At 36.9% G+C, this 12,845-nt stretch overlaps 1 protein-coding gene across 4 annotated transcripts in view; it reads left to right on the forward strand.

Moving 5' to 3' along the window:
• Positions 1–12,845, forward strand: part of piezo2a (piezo-type mechanosensitive ion channel component 2a) — a 190,527-nt gene that overhangs the window by 160,837 nt on the left and 16,845 nt on the right. For all 4 annotated transcript variants that reach the window (XM_082183793.1, XM_082183795.1, XM_082183794.1 and 1 more), the window contains 6 exons: positions 2,339–2,605; positions 4,699–4,957; positions 6,971–7,153; positions 8,853–9,027; positions 10,980–11,094; positions 12,558–12,705. In XM_082183793.1, coding sequence (XP_082039919.1) covers positions 2,339–2,605; positions 4,699–4,957; positions 6,971–7,153; positions 8,853–9,027; positions 10,980–11,094; positions 12,558–12,705 — 1,147 coding nt within the window. The remainder of the gene's footprint in view (positions 1–2,338; positions 2,606–4,698; positions 4,958–6,970; positions 7,154–8,852; positions 9,028–10,979; positions 11,095–12,557; positions 12,706–12,845) is intronic.

Genomic DNA, 12,845 nt, shown 5'->3' on the forward strand with positions numbered 1-12,845 from the left:
TTTATGATGATAGATGCACTTTTATGATGGATAGATGCACTTTTATGATGGATAGATGCACTTTTATGATGGATAGATGCACTTTTATCATGAATAGATGCACTTTTATGATGGATAGATGCACTTTTATCATGGACAGATGCACTTTTATGATGATAGATGCACTTTTATCATGGATAGATGCACTTTTATGATGGATAGATGCACTTTTATGATGGATAGATGTACTTTTATGATGGATAGATGCACTTTTATGATGGATAGATGCACTTTTATGATGGATAGATGCACTTTTATGATGGACAGATGCACTTTTATCATGGATAGATGCACTTTTATGATGGATAGATGCACTTTTATGATGGATAGATGCACTTTTATGATGGATAGATGCACTTTTATGATGGATAGATGCACTTTTATGATGGATAGATGCACTTTTATCATGAATAGATGCACTTTTATGATGGATAGATGCACTTTTATCATGAATAGATGCACTTTTATCATGGATAGATGCACTTTTATCATGGATAGATGCACTTTTATGATGGATAGATGCACTTTTATCATGGATAGATGCACTTTTATAATGGATAGATGCACTTTTATGATGGACAGATGCACTTTTATGATGGACAGATGATGCACTTTTATGATGGACAGATGCACTTTTATCATGGATAGATGCACTTTTATGATGGATAGATGCACTTTTATGATGGATAGATGCACTTTTATGATGGATAGATGCACTTTTATGATGGATAGATGCACTTTTATCATGAATAGATGCACTTTTATGATGGATAGATGCACTTTTATCATGAATAGATGCACTTTTATCATGGATAGATGCACTTTTATCATGGATAGATGCACTTTTATGATGGATAGATGCACTTTTATCATGGATAGATGCACTTTTATAATGGATAGATGCACTTTTATGATGGACAGATGCACTTTTATGATGGACAGATGATGCACTTTTATGATGGACAGATGCACTTTTATCATGGATAGATGCACTTTTATGATGGATAGATGCACTTTTATGATGGATAGATGCACTTTTATGATGGATAGATGCACTTTTATCATGGATAGATGCACTTTTATGATGGATAGATGCACTTTTATGATGGATAGATGCACTTTTATGATGGATAGATGCACTTTTATGATGGATAGATGCACTTTTATCATGAATAGATGCACTTTTATGATGGATAGATACACTTTTATGATGATAGATGCACTTTTATCATGGATAGATGCACTTTTATGATGGATAGATGCACTTTTATGATGGATAGATGTACTTTTATGATGGATAGATGCACTTTTATGATGGATAGATGCACTTTTATGATGGATAGATGCACTTTTATGATGGACAGATGCACTTTTATCATGGATAGATGCACTTTTATGATGGATAGATGCACTTTTATGATGGATAGATGCACTTTTATGATGGATAGATGCACTTTTATGATGGATAGATGCACTTTTATCATGAATAGATGCACTTTTATGATGGATAGATGCACTTTTATCATGAATAGATGCACTTTTATCATGGATAGATGCACTTTTATCATGGATAGATGCACTTTTATGATGGATAGATGCACTTTTATAATGGATAGATGCACTTTTATGATGGATAGATGCACTTTTATCATGAATAGATGCACTTTTATGATGGATAGATGCACTTTTATGATGGATAGATGCACTTTTATCATGAATAGATGCACTTTTATGATGATAGATGCACTTTTATGATGGATAGATGCACTTTTATGATGGATAGATGCACTTTTATCATGGATAGATGCACTTTTATCATGGATAGATGCACTTTTATGATGGATAGATGCACTTTTATCATGAATATATGCACTTTTATGATGGACAGATCCACTTTTATGATGGACAGATGCACTTTTATGATGGATAGATGCACTTTTATGATGGATAGATGTACTTTTATGATGGATAGATGCACTTTTATGATGGATAGATGCACTTTTTATGATGGATAGATGCACTTTTATGATGGATAGATGCACTTTTATGATGGATAGATGCACTTTTATGATGGACAGATGCACTTTTATCATTGATAGATGCACTTGTATGGACTTTTTGTATGGACAAAAAAATGGTGCCCATTCACTGCCATTATAAAGCTTGGAAGAGCCAGGACATTTTTTAATATAACTCCGATTGTATTCGTCTGAAAGAAGAATGTCATATACACCTACATATTATATTCATATATAGTCATGTTCCACAGACTGACATGTGTCTCTCTGGTGTGTGTTAGTGAGCACTCGCAGTGCACAGATCTGTACTCGCGTCAGGGCACCAGTGACACCGTCGAGGAGCCCGTGAGCGAACGAGAGCCTCCACACACACACTGGACCAGTTCTCCGGACTGGGAACGAGCCGATATCCCTCCCTCGTACAGTAAAGCCACGGGCCTGGACGCTGACGCTGATGGCAGGAGGATTCGCATCCAAACACCTGATGAGAGTCAGTCTCTGCTGTCCATGAGCCATCAGCTGACGGCCAATGAGCTTCTGAAGAGCAGGTGAGCTGCGTCATGTGACCTGGGGCCAGTTGCATAAACTTAGCCATTATGTTAAGACCATTATCTTAAGATCTAGTATGACCCACGAGCAGTTAGTCTTTAGCAGTTACTTTTCAGTATCAAATTAGGCCAATGTATGTTTTTAATGTAACTGACTTAAAGAAAGAAATTAGATTACTAACTTGTAAGACTAGTCTAAGCGGTTTCTGCAACCGGCCCTTGAACCAACCAGCTGGAGCTCAAGGTGTGTGTGAAGATGTGTGTGTGAACGACACAATATAATACTATACCTTTCCATTTCAGTGTGGCACACTACTGTTAGAAACTACTGTTTGGGCTCTGAAAAAAAAAAAGTATTTTATGATACAAAAATACAGTAAAAACTGTGAAATATTATTATAATGTAAATCATCTGTTTTCTATGTGAATATATAGTAAAGTGTAATTTATTCCTGTGATCAAAGCTGAATTTTCAGCATCATTACTCCAGTCTTCAGTGTCACATGATCCTTCACAAATCATTCTAATATGATGATTTGATGATCAAGAAACACTTATGATTATTATCAATGTTGGAAAAGGCTTCATATTTTTGTGGAAACCGTCATACATTTTATTTTTCAGGATTCTTTAATGAATAGAAAGTTAAGAAGAACAGCATTTATTCTACGCAAAATCTTTTGTAACATTATAAATGTCTTTACTTTCACTTTTGATCTATTTAATGCATCCTTGATGAACAAAAGTATCAATTTCTTTCAATTAAAATAAAATGTCTTACTGTCCCCAGACTGTTGAACAGTAGTGTATGTAAAAATAACACCAGACACACGTGTTTCAACTCATTATGCATTAGTATAACAAACATACAATTTAAGCGAATCGTTTCTTAAATGCTTGTTTTCAAAAGGTCAATATGTTCTTAAGACAAGTGTGTCGAGTTAAAAGAAACAGACTAATCATAATTGTTTCTTTTTTTGATTGCTAATTTTTAAACTTACAGTACATTCATTTTGTTTCCTTTTTTTGTTTTAAATGAAGCTGAAAAGCCATTAAATAGTCTGGAACCCTTTTAAATACAGACATGCTGTTGACAATTGTTGCTCCATATAAAAAAATTAAAATAAAGTATTGTTTCAATGAACTGCTGGTTTCCACTCAAATAGTGTGACAACAAAATAAATGTGATCAATATTTTTGGGGCAATAACAGTGAAACTGTTGTCAACACTTATCTATGTAGACTTTTATTGATAACAAAAAATTAGAATTTTTAAAAAAAATTAGTGCTGGGCAACAATTAATCGCATCCAAAATAAAAGTTTGTGTTTACATGATATATGTGTGTGTGCTGTGTATCATTATTGTATGTATAAATGCACACACATGCATGTATATATTTAAGATTTTTTTTTTATTTATATACCAAATATTTATATTTATATATAATATAAATTATATATACAGTATATACATGCAAATATTTCTCAAATATTTACTTGCACGTGTGCGTATTTATATGTGACCCTGGACCACAAAACCAGTCACATCGGTAAAAAATGTTTTATTGAGATTTATACATCATCTGAAAGCTGAATAAATATTGATGTATGGTTTGTTAGGACAGGACAATATTTGGCAAATCTGGAATCTGAGGGTTGAATAAAATTGAAACATTGAGAAAATCACCTTTAAAATTGTGCATTTATGTTCTCGCTTTTGCAGCATCCACTCACAATTTAAAAAATATATATATTTACGGTAGGAAATGTACAAAATGTCTTCATGGTACATGATCTTCACTTAATATCCTTTTTGGCATAAAAGAAAAATCTATCATTTTGACCCATACAATGTATTGTTGGCTATTGCCACAAATATACCGGTGCGACTCGAGACTGGTGACGTGATCCAGGGTCACATATATACAAAGCAATGATACACAGCACACACACACATATATCATGTAAACACAAACTTTTGTATGCGATTAATCGTTGCCCAGCACTATTAAAAATCTTTAAAACATCTGACAAATATCCCCAGTCTTCCCTGTATATGCAAGTACACCACATGTATGGTTCTCTCCGTCAGGATGTTCTACGACGAGCAGCTGGAGGAGTCTGAGCACTTCTACAGGTCTCAGCCACAGTTCCTCCAGCTCCTCTACGCTCTCTACAACACGCTGGTGGCTCGGTCTGAGATGGTGTGTTACCTGGTCATCATCCTCAACCACATGATCTCGGCGTCGGTGGCCACACTGGTGCTGCCCATCCTCATCTTCCTGTGGGCCATGCTGTCGGTTCCCCGGCCCAGCAAACGCTTCTGGATGACGGCCATCGTCTATACGGAGGTACGGGATCTGCAAGTGATCGCTGATGTTAACTAAGATTCAGAAATGCTTAAGAAGTATATTTCACTGTTCGTTCATTTCAACTAATGTTAGCAAAAGGAACCTTATTGTTCCAAATGTTCTATTATCTAAAATATGTTGATTAGTGAGTGTTTAACCCTGTGGTGCTCTTTGTGTGTCGGTCAGAAATGTCGATAATGTTTTTTATTTAATATTTTGTATTTTCAGGGGATTTAATGGAACTAAATTATATTTACGCTGTATTTATAATCCATTTATTCACTTTTTGAGCGTAGACCTGAACATGTAATTTCCAGCTTAAACTGTGGTAAATCTTGAATGCTTTAGAGCGACAGAATGAAGTTTGATCTCTTTTTAAAGACGACACTCGGCAGATTATTGCTGAAGTGAAAAAAGTTTAAAAAGTAAACTTAAAAAAAGTCACACAGTTGTAATAAAAAATTCACAAAAATACTATTTTAAATTTTTATATGAAATATGTATTTTCAAAAACATGTTTAACTCTAAAACTGCAAGAAAATCAAAGCCATAAATCTAAACAAGTTGTGCTCCAAATTTGAGGTTGATATCTCAAAAAATGATCTTTCAGTGAGATTGTGTTCGGCTGCAGTACCAAACGCTTCCACTAGAGGAAATTCGTCTCCCATTCATTTCGAATGCACTCATTTGTGACACCGAGGAGCACAAGTGTGACAATTTTATTCAGGACCATTTCAACCTGTTCGAATCATGTCCATTTTTTTATTTTTTGTGTATGTTCACATAACAAGTGCCAAAACCTTCACCAAGTTTCATACCATTCCGATGAAGTAAAAAATTCTAAAAACAAAACGTACATTTTTTCTGCCAAAAATGCCCAATCGGCACCAGAGGGTTTTGGTTTCCTGCACTGGTTAACCATCTACATATAACCTGTAGTGGTTACAGGTTCACTATGCAGGATTTTCGTAGACTCACACAAAAATAATGCCTCTCAATCATTACTTATGATCCACTGGAAGTGTGTGGTGGTGTTTGTTAAAAATGTCTTATTTTGTTCTTGAGTTGCTGTGCTTGTCTGAGGCTCTGCTATGTTGTCGTGTCTCGACACAAAAACAATACGCTAATGTTGCTATTGCCTTATCGACTGCTGTCTGTAACTCGAGGCATCGCATGTAATTATTAGCAAGCTAGACTGAAGATGGCAAACCTCAATCGTAAATCATCTGCTCGTTCTGTTCATATACTCAGAAAATGCTATTTATGCATGATAACATAATATTTGCAAAATAGCTCATCACTCATCATCCGGCAGCTGGTTTCCTGAGTGGGTTGGGCTGCGTTTGTTACTCTATCCTATAAGGGGAGAGGGGGTGTGGCTTATGTGGGTGGCTCCGCCCACAGGGAGGGGCCAAGTTTGATTGCTGTGTTTACTAGCAGTAGCTGAAAATCCTGCATAGTGCACCTTTAATCATAATTAAATGTCTAAGAGTATGGAAGTAAAATAATGGCAAATGTTTTTGAAACAAAAAAGCTTGTTGAATTGCACTAATTGAAAAAAAAAGGCATTGCATTAACCGTGCTTGCATTTCAATGCATTGTATTTTTAGTGCATGCATTTTTTTGGGCTGAAATTCAATATTTAAGCTGTCAATAATTCAATTCAAAACATTTTCATTATTAAAAATCCAAAGATCCATATTCACCTTTCAGATTTCACTACCAAAATATTAATTCTGTTTAAAAATGCAACCTATAATATTCGACAGGCAATTTTCGGTCCATTTTATTTCACTTTACAAATTCGCTTCCACAAGTTTAGTGGTTTAAATTCGACAGAAAATTCAACATTTGACATCCGGGAACTGCAGGAATATCAGTAGATTGTCTATTCATAATCTCCATCTGCTGTTAGTCGACCGCACCAGCCAATCGCAGTCGAGATAGTTTCATCATCAATTCATTGTGCGAATTTTCATGTCGTTTCTCTTTGCTCTTACTTTTTACACACAGGTCACCATAGTGATAAAATACTTCTTCCAGTTTGGCTTCTTCCCATTTAACCAAACCATAGAGCGGGACAAGTCCAAACCGTTCCACCCGCCCAACATCATCGGTGTGGAGAAGAAAGAGGGATATGTCCACTACGACCTGGTCCAGCTCCTCGCGCTCTTCTTCCACCGCTCCATTCTCAAGGTACAACCACAAACTCTGATGTCTTTAACCTGTTAACCCAAACCTGTTTGTCCTATGAAATATGTTAGTGATCATCATAACTTTGGTATCATTTGAAAGTTTAAACATTGAAAATTCATCCTGGAAATTAGACTTTCCATGAAAACTGTACTTTGAATCCTGTTAACAGGCTCCTCCCCCTAGTGGGCGTGTCATGTTTAAAATATGAATCGAAATTTTTTCTAATCGTGACAAAAAACATATTGTTGGAATGGTCTGAGACTCAAGGTTCTGCAATTATGTGATGAAAGTGATTTTGTGACATAAATGTATTAATTTGTGGTGGGAAAACACAATTCAGTTTTCATTGGTGGCTATTTTTGGTAAATGAAATCTCATAGGAACCTTCATTTTTGTGATATCAAGTTTGAAATTGTTATAGCCAAAGCCGCAAGTCTAAACAAGCCGTGTTCCAAATTTGGGGTCCAAATTATTTTGTAAAAATATATATTTTGTATCAAATACAACAATTTAGTCCAGTACATTTGCTTTACAGGTCATTTAATCTATAGCAGATTACAGAGGGATTTATGGATATCTACTTTTGTTATCCTGTAAATCAGAATATACTGTCAATAGCCTTAACATTTTTATTTTTGCCATGTTTTTTGGAATAAAATGTTATATAAATCAGGCTAGGAATAATATATTTACAAATCCCTCTGTAAATGTCTTCATAATATAACTAGGTACAAGACTGGGAGGTTTGGTGTATATCGGTGCTACTGAAGTGGAGATTTCGAACTTGGAGAATGAGAGAAAAGTCATTTTGAGAAAACGGGCTTTAAAGATTTATATCAGCCAATGAGATTGCACATTTAGAGTTAAATCCCCCCTTTTACTTTCACGATTGGTTGCTGATAAAAAGGAAATTAGCATATTTGGATCCGACAGCATTGTACAGGAGAGAGAGAGCTTTCTAACGGTGTGTGTGATGACAGGGAGCAGACAGAGATCGCGGAGCAGCGGGAGGATTAAGAACGCCAACTTTTGTTGAATTTATGAGAAATCTACAGACGCAAACAGACAAAGTGTAGTAGAATAAACACCTAAATGTGTATTTCTGACTTTTTTTCACCACAAGTCTGAAAGAAGACATGTTATTGAAGACAAATATCCCAAAATTGACCAGTGAAAAAAAAAACGATGTTTTTGCCTGCCGTGTCTCGCCTTAAGCATAAAATGTTTCAAAAATCTCACCAAATATTTTAAATATATTAAATATTATTGATCAATAACTCTTTTCCCCCGCCAGTTTTTTTTTTTTTTTAGTTGGCAATTTTTTTTTTAATCACTTTCACAACAATTGAGCGGCTCCCAGAAAATTCTTTTGTATGAATATCTGAACATTCAATATATAAAAAGAATGAACAGACCCTCTGCTTTTCAGCAAAATAACCCGTTTTTTATATTCTAATTTCATGCATGCTTTTTTTAACAACACTTGAATGCGGGTTTTAAAAAAAAGCTATATTTTGAACAGAATCTTGAGAAAATCATGTTTTTGCTTTCATCGCTTGTTTCTGCTGCTTCTGGAGATCCTCTACTCTCTCAGGAGATGTGTAATACCGTATGACAGTGAAAACACAGAAAGACAGACATTTCCGTCACTGGTGGGGAAAGATTTAAAGTGTATTGATTCCCTGGTCTTCTTCCTCAGTGCTATGGGCTGTGGGATGAAGAAGAGCCGAGGTCCTGCGCTCAGACGTCTCTCTCTCAGGACTCAGACGGTGAAGAGAAAGTCTCTCCGGTCTCCAGAAAACCCTCGCAGAGCAACTCTTCTGTGCGCCGCCAGAGCTCCAGCATCTCTCAGCGCTCGGCCCGCTCTAAAGCAGGTACACACAACCTAACACACTCTTTTACTGGTGCACAGAGATGTCCAGGGCAACATTTCAACAGTGTAGCAATGCATGACACACAGCTCGCAGCAAGCCTGTTTTCAAGCACATCATGGCCAATTAATAATTCTCTATATCCCTCAAGTTGTGTTCGGGTCATTTTGACGTGGAGAGGGTTATCCCATACATGAAAATGCTTTACTCACCCAGAGTCTGCGCAATTGACTTTGTACACCGACGCATGTATCATTCCTATTTTGCACCCGCGCACAGCGGACTTTTCCCTCCACAGACGCACGTCGGTAAACTAGCAAATGCCTTTGCACTCCCGGGGGCGGTTCAGCACAAAGAGGAGGCGTGTTCCGGCGCAAACGTATTTTGCAGGTTTAGAAAACAATTCCGCCACTGACCAGGAAAAACCTAGTCTAAAGTCAGTGGTGCGTTGCGCAAGGGCGCATGCTTGGCCATAACCAATGTAGCGTGTGCACATACACTTTGATTCTCTCATCTACACACAGACGCAGCAGTTCACATTTTTAGAAAACCATACATTATTACAAGGAAAAATATTAACACACGAGGGAAATCATTGTTGTGTCCATGAAGATGTGAAAAAATAGGCATAAATCTAGCTTACACATTTACCCAAATTATCATACGCCTGTTTAAGCGAAGCTAATCTGGGTGTGTTTCTCCATCCCCAATGTCACTTCTCTGTGTTTTACGGCCCTGATGAGAACGTCGGTCTCCTCGGCTGTGAACCGCTCCTGGCGTGAGTCTGGCAAATCCGCCGTTATAATAGCAATCCGCCATGGAACAAGCGCGCCTGCTCTTAAAGGGAATGTGAGATGATAGCAACAGCGCTCGAGATCCGCCCACAAAGTTACTTGCGTTTCGCGCTTGATACTTGCGTTTCAGATCGTTAAAATAGGGCCCGTGATGTTCACAGTAAAAAATGGCCAGCCTACAAAAAATTGCTTATAAACACTTGTTACGCTATTTTATCACCAAATATTGGATTCAATCTTTTTGTCAAATTGTTTTCTTTAAAAAAGGACAGGTTTTATATTTATTTTTTTAACTGATTGATCGTAGGCCTCAATGATCTGAGCTTATATTGGTAAAAAATGACCGGCCATTGAAAATGAATGGGGGAGTCGAAAATCTGAGAAACAATGTTCAGGAGTGTGTTCATCATGTTCATGTTCACATATGGACATGTGGGCTTGCAGAAATAAAGGCCTCAGACCTGTGCATGTGTGGATGGACACACACACACACACACACACAAACAAACTATTTTGAGTATTACAGGCTTAATTTTTCACCGAGATGAACTTTATTCTCAAATCACTGATGCTCAGATCAATGAAGCCTACGATCAATCAGTTAAAAAAAGAAATACAAAACCTGTCTTAACTAAAAGAAAACAAGCTGACAGAAAGATTAATTCCAATATTTGGTGGTGTTGATTTAGCATAACAAGAGATTTATAAGCAATTTTTATGCATGCCGTTCATTTTTGACCGGGAATACCACAAGTGTTACAGGGTTTTCAACACAGCACAAGGGAATATCAGATCTAGTTCATTACATCTGGACTCATTCCAGACAGTGCAGAGATACTGAAGATTTGACTCTCAATGAATGTGATCTTCTAGACTGTTCATCTTTTGTGGAAAATGGGGAATGAAAAGCCGGTTGAGCCTTAGTTCAAAAGCCTTAGTTTCAGGTTTAAAATGTGAGTTGGTAAATGGCGAACCAGCTAACAGCTTCACTAACTTATATTTAAAATATCATGATGTAAAATCATTATATTTAAAAAAATGGTCCCACATTATATTAGGTGTTAGAAGACTGATGTGCAAAATTCCAGATCGCATTGAAATGACTGTATTTCACCGCCCGACGGTACATGTGTGTGTGTGTGTGTGTGTGTGTGTCCGCAGGCAGCAGGGCGAGTGTGTGTCGCTCTCTGAGCGCTCAGCAGAAAAGTCGCAAGGAGCTGATTCTGTACAAGCTCAGAGAACAGCTCATCAGAGCCAAGTGCTTCACTGTCAAAACGTAAGGAATCATTACACATCATATTCAGTTCAGTTCATGTACAGCGATGTACACATCATTAACTTTTACAGAAAGTGTATGAGTCCACATTACAATTTACAGTGATCTGAGTTATGTATTTCAGAAATGTACATATACAAAATCACAGTTAGCAAAAAAGGTATTAATTTAAACATTGTAATAATTTAATGCAGAAACAATGATCTTATTGACGTAATGAATACTTAATTGTTAACAAATGATTATGACATTTAGAAAAATGTAGCAGTGGCGATGTAGATTCAGAGTTAACGTCATCTGAAGTGTTTCTTCGAGGAGTTCGGACTCTTCAATCATATCATCAGTGTTGGGGAAAGTTACTTTGAAAAGCATTACAATATTGCGTTATTCCCTTAAAAAGTTACTAATTGCGTTACTTAGTTACTTTTTTAGAAAAGTAATGTGTTACGTTACTTTTTTTCACCCGAGCGGGGCTTGTTTTTTTTTATAGCAATAAAGTTGTATTTTTAGGCAAATTTTTCACCAAAAGTGAAATTATAATCCTCAGGCTGAAGGAAATACAGATTGACGCGTGTACAGTAGTGTACAGTAGAGGCTCAAGCAAACCTTTCAGCTGCTGTTATTCTGGAGAACGGAAGAATAGATGCAGGAGGAGAAAGTTTAACACTTACTTTACCAATAAAAACGAAAAAATCTGTAGTCATTTTTGCTTATGGTTTAACTGAATCAGCGAACGTCAGAAGCAAGTACAAACCGGCAATAAAGTGAGATTAAATGCATAAAAATTTGTTTTATTTGACATATTTAGTTATTGGAGGTTTGCATAGTTTTCTGATTCTGCATTTCACTGATTTTATTCATTTTGAGGAATATTGCATTTTTTTTTATTTTTTTTGCAAGTGAAATGAGTAAATGCATCCTCACATTTTCTATCATGTTTACACACATTCTTGTACATCTATCTTTATGAGGACATTCATTGACCCTAAACCGACCCTTAACCTCATTATAACCTTATCCCTAAAACCAAGTGTTGACCCTCAAACAGGCCTTTAAAGGCTCTCAGAGAGAGAGGACCGGCCAACATGTCCTCACTTTACTCTCTTTGTCCTCACTCCAATGGTCTAACACTCAAACTGGTCCTCACAAAGATAGTTGTACAAGTACACACACGTACACACACACACACAATGCCTCTGCACTTCGATTTGTCTCAACATGGGGACAGGAGAGCTGTCAGTCAATAAATGAGAAAACAAAGTAACTTGCGTAACTTATTTGAAAAAGTAACTCAGATATTTTGATGTAAATTTGAAAAGCAATGTGTTACTTTACTAGTTACTTGAAAAAGTAATCAGATTACGTAACTCGAGTTACCTGTAGTGAGTTTCCCCCAACTCTGCACATCATTGTTTTAACTCTGCAATCTGCTGGCCGGTGGTTGTGTGTTTGTGTTGTTCCAGGATTCTGGATATCTACATCCCCATCCGGCAGTTCTTCTATAACCTGATCCACCCGGAGTACAGCGCTGTGACGGACGTTTACGTGCTCATGTTTCTGGCCGACACCGTGGACTTCATCATCATCGTGTTCGGGTTCTGGGCCTTCGGGGTTTGTAGAGCTTCAGTAATCCTGTTAGGCCTGTTTACACCTGGACACTTCATGCGTTTGCTCAGATCTGATAGCTATCCGATCGGGAAAAGACCAGGTGTAAATGCCCTCCGCAACGCATTCGAGACGCAAATCCGATC

This window comes from Leuciscus leuciscus (genome assembly GCF_965113295.1).
Source record: "Leuciscus leuciscus genome assembly, chromosome: 11".
Lineage (NCBI taxonomy): Eukaryota > Metazoa > Chordata > Actinopteri > Cypriniformes > Leuciscidae > Leuciscus > Leuciscus leuciscus.